Source organism: Lissotriton helveticus, chromosome 6, assembly GCF_964261635.1.
Source record: "Lissotriton helveticus chromosome 6, aLisHel1.1, whole genome shotgun sequence".
Lineage (NCBI taxonomy): Eukaryota > Metazoa > Chordata > Amphibia > Caudata > Salamandridae > Lissotriton > Lissotriton helveticus.
This window is the reverse complement of record NC_136067.1, coordinates 1,910,204,515-1,910,221,912: the sequence shown is the minus strand read 5'-3', so window position 1 is coordinate 1,910,221,912 and position 17,398 is coordinate 1,910,204,515. Positions and strand designations below refer to the sequence as shown.

General features: G+C 40.1%; 1 protein-coding gene across 3 annotated transcripts in view; it reads right to left on the bottom strand.

Annotated features, from left to right (window-relative positions):
* The window catches only part of GALNT14 (polypeptide N-acetylgalactosaminyltransferase 14), a 1,160,089-nt gene that overhangs the window by 116,706 nt on the left and 1,025,985 nt on the right, over positions 1–17,398 (bottom strand). For all 3 annotated transcript variants that reach the window (XM_078649861.1, XM_078649859.1, XM_078649860.1), the window contains exons 11-12: positions 12,299–12,391; positions 10,817–10,900 (exon numbers count right to left, since the gene is read on the bottom strand). In XM_078649861.1, the coding sequence (XP_078505987.1) occupies positions 10,817–10,900; positions 12,299–12,391 (177 nt within the window). The remainder of the gene's footprint in view (positions 1–10,816; positions 10,901–12,298; positions 12,392–17,398) is intronic.

Here is a 17,398-nt window from a genome sequence, read left to right as displayed (position 1 = left end):
TCCATTGGAAGGAACCTCCCGGGTAAATTGTGGATCTGGTCCTAGCACCAAGGGAGGTGTAGATACACATGCTACCTCAGATTCCACGAAGGACAAGCCTATAGAACATCATATACTTGGCGAGGGCACGGCGAAAAATATTCTCCAAGAAGGCAGAAAGGGACCTCATAACATCAATGGCTATAAGAACATGTTGCCAAATATTGATCTGCTACCAGAGTCCGTAGCCTATGTTGCTGCCCTCACAGGGGTTCCGGAGTTAGACAAGAGCCGGGTTGAATCGTACATGGAATTAAAGAATAAAACGATTCACTGGTTGAATACAAAGAGACCCCTCCCCCCTTACATCCACAGACAAATTTTGTTTGCACGGAGAGAGAGTTGCGTGGGTAGAAGAACGAAAGATATAGCGGGTGACTGTATAATTATTAATTTTCGAGATAGCAGGGTCGTCCGTTACATTTGTGAAAGGCCTTCTAATATTACGAGAACCAGTATACAGATTTTTGACCGTAACTATTTCTATTCCCCCATGTTGTATAAAGAGAATTTTGGCTTTCAGGGAAAGACAAGTGATAGGGGATCTCGCCATGGCAATGCCAGTAACAGAACAGGTCCTGATGACTTGGGACTTGTGTTGAGTATCCCCCTTAGCAATAGATTCAGCACGCTAGACATGGTGGACTGACTGACTACATACAGGACTAACCAGCAAAGTGATACTAGTCTGGATGTGAGGGCTGAGAGAATGAAACCACAGTCAGCTCGAAGTGATGTGCCAGGGCCCACAGATGGTGGCAGTGAGGAGGTAGGCCATTTGACAGCGGTTGTTAAATCAAATAGCCTTATATCTAGCCGGAGGAATCTTATACCGGATATACCTAGGAATAACCTCGCGTCCCCTGCAGCTATAGATAGATGGGACTTGATGGTGACCCCAGAGAGTAAACAACCTGCAGGTAAACGCCGAATTAATAAAGGAGAACCTAAGAATGACCTTGGGAGATCAGGGACAGACACCAATAACGCAGTAAACTCAAGGCCCACACTTGAGACATCAGAAATTAGCTACATTTTCATGTTATTATCATGGAATGTTGCAGGGCTTGCATCCAGGTCAGAGATCCCTCCTGGTAAATGTTCATCCAGGATTACTCCATTATCTGCATACAAGAATAATGGGCAATTGAGGCATTACACATAATTGGTTACAGTACATTCCACACCCCTGCTAGATCTAGCTTGATGGGACCTAATAAAGGGGGTTATTGTACCTATGTGTTTAACCTCACAGGTGATCTGCCAGTGGAACTTGAGAATAAAACAGAATTCTACCAGATATTGTCAGTAAGTCCTGGGGGCAAGAAGGGAACTTTTAAAATAAATTTCTATAACAATATTCCGAAATCAGAAATTATTAAGGTATTAGCAGAATTATGTCGAACCCTGAAAAATATAGAAGATCATCTGACGAGTGATATGTGCTTAATATGGGCTGGTGATTTTAATTGCTTCCTATGCCCATATAGCCATCTGGGCATTTGTGGCATAGACAAAGACAAAGAAGATCCTTTAACACATTTCTCCCACACTATCGTGGGGACATGTTAAATGATATAATTTTCCAATTGGATTTGGGTTTCGCTAATGAGTTATGCATACCGTCTGTACCATTTGAACCAACCTTTATAGGGAGGGGTTGTAACACAGTAATTTATTTTGTCCTTATGTCAAAACGGTACTCTTGCAATGTTCATACGTGTAAAACTTCTGAAATAGCAATGAGTGATCACCACCCTATTTGCCTATTTTTCTCCATTGCAGGGGGTAAATGTACCTCCAAGGAAATACAAACAATGTATAACCTCAACATAAATCTTGCCACGACAAATGGTTATGCTATAAAGTGGGCTAGAGCGGAACCTATGGTTTTTCTTGAAACTTTAGTAAAAAAAAAAATTGGGGATTTTGAGATGTGTCTCTCGCAGATGGACCACAACATACTAGTGTTTGAGGCCTTTCTTAGAATTACAGCGGAAATACAAAATCTTCTCACCAGGAGGCAGAAACAGGCCACGAATAAGGCACAGGGCTGGTTTAACAGGGACTGTAGCAAGGCCCATGCTCACCTAATGAAGGTCTTAAAACAAGAATATAGAAGCAAGGAAGAACTGAGGCTGGCCAGAATTGACTATCAACAAAAAATCAAAAAGCGTAAGGCACAGTTAAAAATGGAAGCATGGCAGGCGCTACACCAGGCCTGTATAACAAAGGATAACACGGGCTTTTGGAGGGCTGTTAATGCGCCCTTTTTTATAGATATGGACCCTGATAATATTGACGTGGCAATCACGGAAGACAAATGGGTCAACTACTTCAAGGATCTTTATAAGGCTGATGTTTTACCCCAGAGTGAGGGAATTACCACTATGGAGGGAGATGAAAATGCTCATATTACACCGTTCCCGTTGAGCATTGAAATTTCCTATGAAGAAGTTTTAACAGCGATTAAATAGAGTGCCCCAGGGAAAGCCCCAGGCCCTGATGGCGTGCCAGTTGATGTTTACAGGTCAAACACTGAGCTATGTGCCCCGCTCCTAACTAAGGTTTTGAATAGCTTAAATAGATATAGGTTTATTCCCACTTCGTCAGATGCTATTTTTAACGTTTGTCGATTTAAGTTCAGCTTTCGACTGCTTAAGTCATGACAAACTTTGGAGCACCCTGAGAGAGATGGGTGTTGATACAAACCTGCTACTATTCATCAAGGAGCTATATAGGGGAGCGGGGGTGAGGGTCCGTTATGGGAAACGGGGAAATTGTACAACTAAATTTAGTATAAACAAGGGAGTGAGACAAGGTTGTATACTCGCGCCGTTCCTGTTTAACCTCTATATAAATAGTGTAGGTTCGTATTTGGCTCAGGACAGGCAGGATTATCCTATGATTGAGAATGACCCAGTCCCCATTTTATTATATGCGGATGACGCAGTCATCATGGCGCGGACACAGATAGGTCTGCAAAGAGCTATCACTAAATTCGCAACTTATATGATGGAAAGAGGCTTGAAAATAAACAAAAGTAAAACCTTTACTATGTGCTGTGGGATAAAATAATGAAATACATGTAAAATCTTTATTGATAACACCAAAATAGATACCACAGACAGATTCTCCAATTTAGGTTTCAATTTTGATATGTAGGGCTCGTGGTCATCAGCTGTAAATGTAATGTTTCTCTAGAGCGATAGGCGCAGTACGTAACTTTTCAAATAAACTGGGCAGCCGACCAGTCCCGGTGCTGGTGGATATCTATAAGTCCAAATGTGTATCTACTGCGACATATGGGGCGGGGCTTTGGGGAAAAGCTGATGATCAAAAAATCCAATGTTACCTTCTAGCTGTCCCGGGTTCCACTGCTACATTTGCATGTCGTAAGGAACTGGGCCTGCCTTACATATCCAATATTATCTAAGTTAATCCCCTTCTTTTGTGGCATAAGGTGTGGTCTTCCGTTGAGCCCAGTTTTAATAGAGATGTGATTAAGGACTGTCTTAAATTGAGGGGGGCATCTAGGATATTATGGATTAAATATGTAAAAAACTATCGTACATCGGCCACCCGGAATACTTTGATTCTCCGAATTGTTTAGAAAGCATATCGAGGAAAAACTTGAAATTAATATGTTTAAATTATCTAGAAAACAAGCGTTGGCTCTCTGAAAAAGAAAAGCCTACAGGTATGGAGAATCACCTGGCGTTGCAGTGTAATGGTATTCAGTCCCGTTTGGTACAGGTTCGAGGATGCTACTCACGCATGTTGCTAACACGTTTCCTTGGTGGGTCCTTTTTTAGAATGATTACTTTCCCGGAGGCAAACTCATGGTCCAAAAACATGTTACCATGCCCATGTGACGACGTTTCCACCCAATCTATGTTACACTGCATATTCTTCTGTAAATTATATGATTTGCCTAGGAGAAGATTTTTAATACCCATTTTAAAGAAGTGGCAACTTAGACAATGTAGAACGGCATTTTTGAGGCTTCAAATGTTAGATTATGAATTTATCACATTTGCTGTATCGTCCTTCTTAAAAGCTGTTTTTAGACATAGGAATACAATGCGCTAATTCTCTAGTCTTTACTAAATGAGTTCAACATTCTTGTGTAAATAACATACCCAGCTTCTTATGTTAACTATGATTTTGGTTTAAAAAGGGCTTTGTAGGACATTGTTTATGTGAATATGTTTTTTATATTTTATTCTATTTATTGTTCTTTTATGGTTTTTAAGAAACAACATCGAATAAAGCTATTTTTGATTGATTGATTGAACTGAATGTTGAAATCACTGTGCCAAACCACAGGATGCCAGCAAGGGGTTATACTTCTACATAAGGTGTTATAGTGAATGCTATGTAGGCTGTCATTCCTTGAGATTATTTCAAGCAATAAGAGGTTTTCATTTGTTTCCTGCAATAAAACAAAACACAAAGAAAAGCTGGAAGATCTAGGAAAGTCCTCAATTTGGTACTGCAATCAAGATTTTCACAGAAGCAGCTGATGTAAAGACCTCAGTTGGACACTGCTGACAAGATTTTCACTGAAGCATTCGAAGGAGGTGTCTGTTCTAGGTCATTGGGATATATTTCATAGTTTCAGAAACCAGTGATGAAAATGTCAGTTTGAATCGGATTCAATGTCTGTTGATTGCCGTCAATTCTTGTCATACACAAAACTCAAATTTTATCAGAATAGTCACCAGTGATTGATTTGGTACTGGAGCATCACAGGTGTTCCGAAAACCTCTTTCAGAAAGAAATCCTCAAAATGTGTTTGGTGTGGGACAATTAATTTTCTGAAGCAGATTAAAATTCATGAGGCTAGATCTCTATGTGATATGCAACCAGACAATCTAAGCTGCACAGTATTTGCCATTTGTGCTCTAGTTCACACTTGCATTCTTACCCTTTGGTAAGCAGCCAGAACAGCTTCAGTTTATTATTTTATCTGACAAAGCAATCAGTCGTTAAAGGGCAAGGCAACTAATAATAAGATGTCATTATGACTGGCCCATTAATTTGGTGGGACAGGTAACAGTAGTTACAGTGTCCATCCGAATTTTGAGGTTTGCAGGAACACCACTGGTGGGTGCTATTCCACCCAGAGATTTAACTTGCTGAAGCAACTGGCATGGTACATCTGATTCCCACATATTATTCCTCCCGAATTGTACAATTCTTGTCATTCCCCTCTTCAAAATTAACCCAGTTGGACCAGCCATATGCAAATCAGTCCTGACCATGATCCAATAAGAAAAATCTAGCCTGAGCTGCCAGGCCTGGTCCTCTATGAACCAGAACACAAGCAATGGATTGCACCCTCGTTGGGGCTCGGCTGCAGTTGGTTTAAGTGGCCAATGTCTAGAGTGGCATGGTGGGTGAAAAATTATGGACTGGAATGTGTCCCTGAGTGATTGCCAGTGGCTGAGATTAATTGGAGCATTCCAACCATCACATTCTTGTTGCTGCAGTTGATGCCTGAGTAAATGAATATGCTCAGACATGGGTCCCATGTTTACTGTGCTACGGGATTGAAGCTACACTCTACTGACAATCCCCAATTAGGGCTAAACTGGATTGGGCTAACATATTGTCCCTTCTGGAGGTGGCCTTGTTTGGTAGTTCAGGACAGACTGTTCCCAGGGGGAGCTGGGCAGGTACTGATTTGCATAAGGCAGAACGTTCTCTAGAGTGGATTGGTGGGCAAAATTTTATCACTTTTAATTTGAGCATCCCATGCATCACATTGTTGTAGATGCAGCTGATGCCCTAAGTTTGATAGGAATGCCCAGATGTAGATCCTGTGCTCACTATGCTAAGTACCACTTACTGGCATTTAAGGACAGGAGCAGTACACTCTGACACTTGCCAAGGGTCCAGGACCAAGGTGGCACCACATGGGGTTTAGGACTTAGTCCAATAGACACCAAAAGCATGGTCCAGGGCAGGTCCGGTTGGTACTGGCCTGCTGGGCAGTTGCATGGAAAAGGTCCCTGGAATGTGTTGTGTCCCTGTTACTCAAACATGAGGTCAGCCAACTGACCCTTGGAGTTACTGTGATCCAGGCTCCAAGGCAAGCAGTTGCAGTCAAGTGGTGACCCTACCAACATTTGCAGCACTACTTGTATATTTAACAGTAAACAATCCCACAGTGCCCTTGTCTACCCTTGTCAATCATTGCAAAACAGTTTTTCCCCTTGTCAGAGCTCCATGTGTCCACCGAGAGGTATGGCTATTGTAATGAGCAAACCCTCCGTTGTGGTCCCTTCAAACCAGTTCTGGGGCAGGTGGCCCCTCTCGTTGGCTTTGGAGCAACGCTGAATAGCAAGACAAAAGAGTAGCAGGCCTAGGTGTGACCTACATCGGCCAGAGACAGGGTAGACATTATTTGATGCTCAGGAAGGGGCTGGACACAGATTCCCAGACCATCCTCCTCAAAGAAGAAAAATACCTCCCCAAACCAATGACTTTTGTCCATTGTCTAGGAGTAATCCACATCCCACCACAGCAAGCCATCAGCAGTCAGGTGACACTGGACACTGACAAAAAGGTCCTTTTGGCTTAGACAGGAAAATGGCAACTTTCTAAAAGTGTCATTTTTGAAATTGTAATATTAAATCTGACTCAATAACATTATGTTTAATTTAAAATTACAATTGAAATTAGTCCTTACACCATGTATCTAATTACTTCCAAATTGAAATCAAGCCCTAAAACCTACGTTGGGAGGTTTTCACTCTTAGTAGATGTAAAACATTGAAAATACATGTTCTACTTTTAAATACCATGCACCCTGCCCTATGGGCATTTAGGACCTACCAAGGGGTCACTTATAGGCAGTAAAGAGGAAGGTTTTGGGCAAAAGGTTTGTTTTGCCAAATCGAAATGGCAGTTTAAAAGTGCACACTCAGGCTAGTGGCATACTTTACTGTGTCACTTTAGTGGGTAGCACAATGATTGCTGCACACCACCAGTAGCATTTAATTTACAGGCCCTAGATACATCTAGTCCCAAATACTTGGGACTTATAAGTACATTAAATATGCCAATTCGACGTATGCCACTTTCAGGTTTAAAAGGGAGAGCAGCCTGGAATAAGGGCGTGGACTGCTGTGGCAAACTGGAGGAACCAATATATGTTGCATTTACAGGCAACATGTTCCCTGAGGTCTAGCAGCTCAAGGTGAATTGAGAGTATCCTGTGAAAGAGGAAGACTACTGCCACTGGGAAGAATTCAAACTTTTCTTGTGAATAGTGAGGATCTACGGTAACCTGATCCTAGTAGAGGGACCAAAACTAACAACATGTGCAAGAGACCTAGATGAGTGAAGACCAGTCTTGATGTACACAGCAACAGCAGTCACTTAAATTCTAGAGCTGGAAAACAACCTGCCCATCTAGATGCCACCAATATCATCACAGAAAAGCATGCTTTCGCAAAAAATATTTTAACAGCTTTCAGACAATGTCCTTATTGCTGGACAATCTTTCTACCATGTACTGTGGCAATTATGCGATGATAATAAAAGAAGCACTTGCTAGAAGTGATCTTCCTATCAACTCCAAGGAATGTGTACTGCAAATCCCACAGAGGGGACTCAGTGGCATATGGAAAGCAGCAGAGAGATTCATTCAGAGCAGACAAAGAGTTTGCGATTAATGCTGCATGTAAGTTATTCAGGAAAATAATCCAAGACCTCTCAGGGAGCGTTTCAGATAAAAAAAAAGAGAAATCCTCCAACGCATAACAAATACCAAGCTGAGCTCTTCATCCAGGAGGTGTACTCTCTAATTAACTTTACCATTCCACTACACACATTTAAGAATTAACATTCTTTAATTAAATTAGTACAAAAATAGGAACAATTAATTCAAATTAAATACACAGGCTTCTGATTTCTGTCACGCATATCTATTCCTGCGAGCTGTCCACGATGACAGAGGGTAATTGGGTAATTATGATAACATAGAAACAATACAATTTAAATTTCATAAAGGTTTTGCCTGCCATATTGACAAAATTATTAAAGACCATCTCTACATGAACACAAAATGTTGAGTTTATCTTAACTATTGCAGATGATTAAAATACACATCAAGTATTACATTAGCATCATATCTTTAGCAGAATAAGTTATTAACATATATTGCTCTTGGTAAATAAATGTATCTAATTTGTATAGCTTCTATGTTATGTAAACCATGTTATATTGCTACACTTATTTTTCCTCAGCAGGGTTGGGCCAGGACAGAAAATAGACACCAAAATAAAAGTGGTCTCCATTAGCAAATTAGAAAGCTAAAAAAGTGGCCCATGTTTGCAAACAAGAGCAGTTTTGAACTTGTAAAGGCACACTGTATACGTGTTTCTGAAGGCCTACAGACTGCCCGGTCGGACCACCTTATCGGGTCTTGCCTGACTGCCCAATAGGCCAGTCCGACCCTGCTCTTCAGCCTTCTTCAAGAATAGTTATATTCCTGAACGTAGTAAGATGGGGACGCATACTGAAAGCCAGCTACATAAGGATGGAGTTATTAAAACACAGCCACACTTTCGTTAACTAGTTTTTTTTGCATACTGGAGCAACAGGCATCATTCATGAAACATGGAAGAGTATCCCATCCACCACACTCCAGGTTCACCCACTCTATTTAAGTAAGGCAAAGCATCACATTTCAGCTGATGGGTCTTCTGTTGGCTTTGCCATTAGAAACCTTAGTCTTATGTCCCTATGGCATTGAGATGTCTGCTAAGTGCCTTTACATGCCTCGGACCATTCACCCTATTTAAGGCGTATGTTGAGACACACTTTTTCCCTTTTCAATACACAAGGGAAAACCTGATGGTTCTGAACAAGAAAACACAGAAGTGTCTCCCCTAAATTTGCTTTTTGTTTTACCAAAACACTCCTGCTTTAAGAGTTTGTGTTTTTAAAAAACGTTGCAGTACAGGACCAATAAAAATAACCCTTGTCATTGAAGCAGCTCCTCTGAAGGCACAGATTCTCGCACACGCAGGTGGAAATCTCTAAACATGGCATGCTCTAGTCTGCAAGGGCAGTTGGGTATATCCCTCCTCTGCTCTGAAAGAAAGGAGTACATCATATCATTGTCTAAATAAATCCCTTCCTTCTTGAGAAGCAAGTGATAACTCCATTTTCTAAAACATATAGGGTACGCGCATCCAAGCTAGAATTTTTAATATGGTCATTAAGGAGTCTGTGTTAGGGTATTAAATTCCTTTTTTAGATGCGTTGATGCAATATTTGTAGAATTTCAAGTTATGTTTAATTTTCGATTGCAAATCCTTGTGTGAAGTTGCAAATATATTATACAGTGTTATCTTCTATAACAATAACATAGCAGTCATAACATAGCAGTCATTAATATGTTCCGGTGTCCAAATAAACTGAAATGACATGCAATACCTACCTTAAGATCACTATTAATGTATAGTGCAGTTTTCTTGCATTCATGATCAGGTCTTGGGTTAGGATAATGACATCCAATAGAGCAACAATCATAGTTACCATAATAACAGCAATAGTAGTGCTTAGTTTCCCTATCATACTAATAATATTAATGATAGTAATTCTACCACCCCTCCTCCTAGATGTGCTCTTCCTACTACTGCTACTACAACTACTTTCAAGAATGTAAGTTATTTGTGGGTAAGGTGATTGGGTGACCATGTAATATATGGGATAAAGTACCCCCTGTAGTACACGATAAGGATATTGCAAGTCACCTAAGAGTTACATAACCTTTTACAGGAACTCAGCCATTTACCTCGTTCCTCCATATGGTCATGGAACTCCTCTGTACCTTGCAATACCTTTATAATATACAGGAGGAGGTACTTTATTCCATATATTAATATTGAGCTTCGCATTGTCTTGAAAAAGGGAAATATTACAATGCCAGATTGTTTACAAGAATGAAGAAGTTACTTGAAGAAGGTCACAAATTGTAACCAACAATGGCAATCACAAGCACTTTCCTATCATTTCATCTAATACTCCATGCTGCTGCTCACCGTTATGGCTATTTGCAAATCTATTATTCATTATTATTATCAGACTCTGAATACCATTACTCATTAATTTCTTCAAAAGAAATGAAGCAGCGTTTCTCTAAAAAGTGCAGTGATCCAGCTTCTTCTCTTAATAACCTAACTAACATTTTAAATAGATTATATAATGCATTCTTTCAAGCAGAATATAAAAGTCTCTCATGCAAAGAATAACAGATGAGAATTTTATAAAAAACAATCCTACCTTCGACCTATTCACATCTACGGCCTAATAATATCCTAAAATGTAAACCAGATCAAATCCGTCTATGCTCTGGACTGCCTCTTGCATAAAATCCATATTTCACAACAGCGATATATATGTGTACCTTTTTAAACTAAGGGGCATATTTACAAGCCCCTATTGCAACCCCAACATCAGGTGGTGGCGATAGAGGCTTCGTTTTAATCACAATGCGGCTTTAAGCCACTTAACGTGGCTTAACGCCATCTTGAAAATAAGGCCCTCTTTCATGCTATACTTAGTGTCAAAGGGGTGGGCAATGGGTCTTGTGGTGGGCGTTCCACCCAATTTTTAAAGAGTGTAAAACTATGTTTCATAGGATAACAATGAGCTCTAGAATTGTTTTGTCATCTACACAGACTAGAACGACATATTACATTGTCAATATTTACATCTTTCAGAGAGCTATTTATTCAGCTAAACTTTCAGTCCTTACCTTAGCTCTGGATAAACATTCTCCAAGTACCATTTGAAAGACTGGCATTTGAGACTCTTCCTGAGTGCCAATCGTTTTTGGATGCTGCATAGAAAGCACATGCATTTTATGTTAGAAAACACATACAAATAAGATAGTTTTCCAGAAACACAGCAGCTACTTGCTGGATGGATTTCCACTGTGGAACAGTGAATAAAAGCAACACAAAAAAAATGCAGAGACCGGCAAGAACTTAAGCAGTGAACATACATTTTGCCACTGGGTCACTTCTACATACATTTTCAATGTTATCTGTGCTATTAATAGATCCGATTTACAAAAACATACTTAAATTATGATTCTTGTAATGTACGCCTCTGCTTGTTCTTAAGATACTCCTGCTACAGCCATGTACTAACTTTCCTTTACAAAGCGTTGTAACTTATGATTGTCCTAGGGAGCAGATCAAAACTTGGGGAGTTGTCTAAAAAGTGGTATCTAAAACTACGAGCTGAATCACATAAAGTGAGCACTGGTAGACACCACCATTTTAGGCTGCTGGTGTCTTAAGTAATTTCAGAGCAGGAGCAGTACTTTTTTTACAACCTCAGATAGTAGTAAATTGTTGCTTGTCATAGGAAATTTGAAAGCCTATATTATTTGGTAACAATGTAGCCGCATTTGCTCACATATCTAAAGTAACAATAATCAGATTACAACGTAACAACTGCAGTGCAACAGAACAAAATCACATTGTAATAGTGCAGCATAAAATAAAGCAGCTCCAAAGGCAACTGAACACAATCGCAAACACAATAAAATGTCACACAAAAAAGTACACAAACGTTCTTGTCACACATTACCACCTCCATAATAGTGCTTTCATAAAACGATCGTAAAAGGTGTTTGGAGTGCGTACCACCTTAATTTACCACCAATGACATGAAATAGCGGCAGTCAAATATATTTTGTGATCTGGCCTTGTCCAAATTTATTTGTTTTGTAAATGTGTGTAAAATACACTAGTTTTTCCAAGTTTGGAGTGTGCTCCCAAATTTGGTTGCCACAATCTGCAATTAATGCAGCACCCCATTGTTTTTTTTATTTTTTGTTTGAGGTGTTTTTCATATAAAACATGGCAAAATATGTGCTTTTTAAAATTTAAAACATTCTAAATTTCATACCCCGGATTAGGGGATAAAAGCAGCATTTACGCCTTATCACCCAATTAAGGTGTGGCACTCAGAATAAAGCAGTAATTCTGTGCATCATACATTCCACAACATTTTGACCAAATTGAGTAGCTATATCTACTTTGTCTCCACTTTTATAATAATTTAAAAGGAATATTTAGAGTTTAAACGAAAAAGTTATGCTTTCATGTGAGATTTTTAAATCATAGTGAAAATGTCATATAATACATTCAAAACAATTCCTGCTATGAAGACATTGTGAGGGAACCTTCTTCGACAATCTCTCTCATACATTAGTGGGGTTACTTACTCGCCATATGGCCTTCCCTGAGCTGCTGGTCTGGCAGCATAATAATACTGCTTGAACTCATCCATCCACACTTCCGCTGTGCGTTTGGTGTTTCTGAAAAATAAGGAAATTCAATATAAATTGACCTTCTTAAATATAATTCTAATTCTCATGTATGTGAATTAAGCTGTATGTAATATAGTGATTAATTTGTAAAACAATAATTTCCAGGGCCCTTGTCAGGAGGCCACTGCAGCTTTTACCACCCATTGCCCCTGTCAGTGCTGCCAATCACATTACCATCACAACTACTAACAATCACACTCTAACAAGTATGACAATTCAGACTTCTACTATTCCCCTTAAAACTGTAAGAATGTCTTGGGTGGCAAGTATTGGTATTTTCTTTAATGTATATTGAATCAATGAACAACAGTTGTTTTGCTCTTCTCTCAATCAGATAGGCAGTACCACCATGTGGCAGACTGTCATAAGTGCGGGTGTTGACAATTAAGAACCGGGGACGGGCCACATAAACCACTGGCTCAAAGTTACCACTGATGTAACAGCATATATTCGATGCTTCTTTGTCCATACACGTAATAACAAGGAAACCCGAATGTATCCACTAAAGAGTCACACAGTGCGGCCTTTTCATGTTGATTCAACATCATCTCTGGTGACCAAAAGCTATTCTGAGTTTGAGCACTGGCTTCTGAAAGTAAAGTGTTAGGGCCCAATTTGGAGTTTGACAGACAGGTTGCTCCATCACAAAGCTTTACTGCTTGCCTCATTAGAAGTTCATTATATCCTGTGGCACTTGTAATAATGTAGACTGGATATCCAGCACCTTTCAGGTGGAGTTCCTGTCCCACAAACACTAAAGCAAGCCCTCAATAAAAATTGGTGACCCAATTCAAAAGCGATTTGACCTGACTTACTCTTGGATTACTCCTGGTTTATTAATGAATTCCAGGAGTATAATGTGTGTGTAAGAACATGCTTCTAAAGATGCCCTTTGAAGAAAGAGAAAATGCAGGTGGCCTTAATGTTCAAAATAAAGGATGTAGTGCAAGAGATAGCTAGACACAAAAATGGGACGTCGACCGAACAAAGGTTAGCCAAAATGTACACAAGCAGGTTCAACTTGTATGAAAATTGCTTGAAGTTTGGAACACTCACAAAGTTCAGAGTTTGTGGTTACTTATAAACGTTTACACAACCCATTCACATTCCTGAAATCAGTGGGAAATTTACTCCGGTCATGAGTGGTAGTAAATGCCTTTCAAGGGGAGGAATGAGCAAGGAATACCACCAAAATTGATATGCAGTTATGGAAATGGGCTTCTCCAAATGGTAAAATATATCCCCATGGAGAAAAAAAGTTTAATTCCAGAGAAAAATGTTCATCTTCCCCCTACCGAAAAACTGACTTATTTATCAAATATAGCAAAAACTAAAACGGTACCATTAAGAACAATAATAACTGAAAAATATATTGTCACTTCGTGAGGTTCAATAGACCAGGACTGATGCACCTTTTGTGGCAAGCTTACAAGTGACTGCAACTCGGAAAAATTAAATGGTTCACCCTGACAAAGGTAGTGTATGGATTTTCTCAGCAGGGAAAGGCTGAAAGTCATATGTGAGAAGACCTCATCAAGGTTTGAGTCTTTGGTTGTGTGGTTTTCTTCGGTTGAGTGGTTTCCACCGTAGCCTAGAAATCTGCGCCACAAAGCTCACGTATAATACATTTTATTAGCAATCCACAAAAGATTGTGTTCTTATGCAAATAGTATTGGCATATTTTCTGAGTCCACCCGACGTGTTTTTACAAAATATTTTATTTGGCATTGTCAACTTTGATGAAAAGCATTCAAATCTTCAAGACTGGATCTTGTTAAAGGTTCCTATTTTCTGGCAGTTTTCTATATCTTACTTTTCCGATGTATGACGTTACAATGCATACATTTACATCGCAGTACTTTACATCGCGATTTTTACAACGCAAGTCGTTACAACGACTTGCGTTGGAGGGCGCTGGACTTAGGAGTAGTATAATTTACTATTCCAACTCCAGTCTACATACAGTAGGGAAGGTGTTGGAAAGTAAATTGTAGTATTCCTTGTCCTAGAGCGCTATTCAGCGCAAGTCGTTGTAACGACTTGCGTTGTGAAAACCGCAATGTAATAGCATCGCGATGTAATCCCCGAATTGTAAACAGTGTTTCCCTTACTTTTCATGTCCACTGCTAAATTTCCAGCATGAACTGGTTTTCTGGATTTGCCTGAAGCAGCAACAGCTTCATATATTTTCTGAACTATCAAGACAAAGGAGGGACATTCCACAAGCAGAAGCACTTACATCCCTCGGGCTACGGATGAGCTTAGTAAGTAAATGGCAAGAAGAATACAATGTCCTCATCTTCCCAGCTTGTCCCCTTCACCCACCCGCGTTTGTTGTCTATAAGCATTGTTGTTAGCATTAATGCTCCTAAGGATTAGGGAATTGAGCAAAGATTTGTGGGAGGTACAGCACTCAGTATTAGAAGCCAGTTTCTTTCAGAAAAGCATTTCTGATCGTTCAGATGGAATTATGTGAAGAGCTTTTAGACAGCAGGTGAATATTAGTTCCCAGAATTTCTCAGTAAGTACATTTGGGAAAAGGGACAGGTCCACTTCAAAGGTTTTGAGCCTATTGTCCTGTGAGTAAGTGTTTTTTTCCATAGCTAAAGCATCTCAGATGACCTTCGGTATCCCACTATACTTTAGAATTAGTTGAAACACCACTATCAAGACCAGAGCCATTTGTTTCCCAATTTGTGTTTACTAAGAGAGTTCAGTAAAAGGAGGCCCAAAATGGTCACTATTGGGTCATGTGAGAGGTGGGTCCAAAATAATGATTTATGGCCTGCAAGACTTCCTCCTAATCTAGATTTGGACAGTGTTTCCTGTAGAAGATGCAGTACCACCAGTCATTTTCCCAGATCATTAAGTACTTTTACATTAAGGCTTACAGTTTTCAGCAGGTGATCTGGCTCTAGTGTGCTAGATCACCTGATCTCTTTTATACATGACATATGGTAGGTGGGTGTTAATAAGTACTTGCGTGAGGTGGAAGACAAAGGAATTGCTAACAATTGTACTATACTGTGACAATTACCATGTAAGGATAGGCTGCCATTCCTTGGTCAGGTCCCACGGCAGAGGGATTGAAATACAGCCCATTGAATAGCACCCTCTGTGCTGAAGGAATGCTTTCTAGATTCACAGTGGACTTTCTCTTCTCTTCAACTTGAGGTTCCATACTACTTCATGGTGGGCCCACTTCACTCTGCTCTTCAAATGGTAGTGTTGGCACTATGTTCAACCGGAGTCCACTTCTATGCCTGGCTTCACGTACAAATGAGGAAATTCTGTATTGCAGAAGAACCACTGCCCTCTGGTGCTCCAAGGGTTTTTTCCTCTGAGAGATGTCCTAACCCAATCCATCTATCTCTGCATAGCAGTCTCAGGGCTTGAGCCTTAGTCCTCCAGCTGCAATTGTTCTCCATCAGTCTTCCGCCTCACCAGAACCCTAAATACTTCCCCGCACACGTATGGGTAAAATGTGCCAAACAGGTAGCCTAACTTTCTCAGACATGTGTGGGCTTCTGACCACCCAGGAGCACTAAGAGAGACAGCAGTTGTGTAGGTGACGTTCCCCTTTCTGACGTTTGGTGTTAAATTTCTAATTTGCAGTGCAATTCTCCTTGAGAGGTCTGGGGCTACCTTATGCCAGGGAAAGGAGGTCAGAGACAGATTAGAGGGCTAATGTTTGCTACTTGAATGAGTTGGAAATGTAAAACTCAGCCACTTTGCAGCTGCACCATTCTTCCACCAAGCTGCTTACACAGGTTGCTTCGGCACCAGATATTTAGCCGCCTAATTACTTTGTACTCAACAAAGGGTCAGCCTGGAGCAGGTACCAGGCACACGTGGGCATATAAACAGTATTGATACTGAGAGATTTGACATGAAGACAAGTTGACACCGGTGGTAAACCAAATAGATTGTTTATGTGTTTTTTTTTCAATCTTCAGAAACAAACAACGCCAGCCGACACGTGTTTCGCCAACAGGGCGATACCTGTGACTCTTCAGGGCTGTAAATTATATCATGGTATTAGGGACATACTACATAATACTAAAATCATACTTCAAAAATGCACAATTCACTCGTGAATGCATAGTCATGAGAAATGGGTGAGCATAACAAAAACACCTAGGTGACAAATGGACATCCCTCAACAAAAAGAACCAAGTGGAGAAAGGGTGGGGGGCTTGGAGAGATTGAAGATGGAAACCCCAAGCAAAGGATAAAATCGATTGAGAGGTCCAGTGAAGAAATCGACACTGACATCATCAAGACATTGATGTGGTCATAATAAAACAAATCAAACATGGAAAGAGGCTGATATTTGAAAATTTGTGTCCTGAAAGGATCGTAATCATAGAGAAAAGGTGACAATAAAATAACTGGCATGGCTAGATAAACATAACGGCAGAAATATAATTAGACACTGTGGTCTGTAAACTATATGTACGATATGAGGTGCTAAGTTTCTAATTTGCTGTGCAATTCACCTTGAGAGGTCTGGGGCTACCTTGTGCCAGGGAAAGGAGGTCAGAGACAGATTAGAGGGCTAATGTTTGCTACTGAATGAGTTGGAAATGTAAAACTCAGCCACTTTGCAGCTGCACCATTCTTCCACCAAGCCGCTTATACAGGTTGCTTCAGCACCAGATATTTAGCCGCCTAATTACTTTGTACTCAACAAAGGGTCAGCATGGCCTTATAAATTTACAGTTAGCCTCTGTTGTCATTAATTAAATCAAGATTCTCTATGCATATAAATTGCAAAATCGGCATTCACCTTCACCCCCAAAGTGGTGCTCTAGCTTAAACCATAATCATAGGAAGAAGGCTACAGATTTTGATATTGAAGAGCGGCACCCCACTAACCTAATTGGTAACACAAGAGTATTCTTAGGGATTACAAAGTTAAACAAGAACATATATTCAGCCTAAAACAACTAGAACAAAGGAATATTACCAAGTGTTGCACTTTAAACTGAGCCA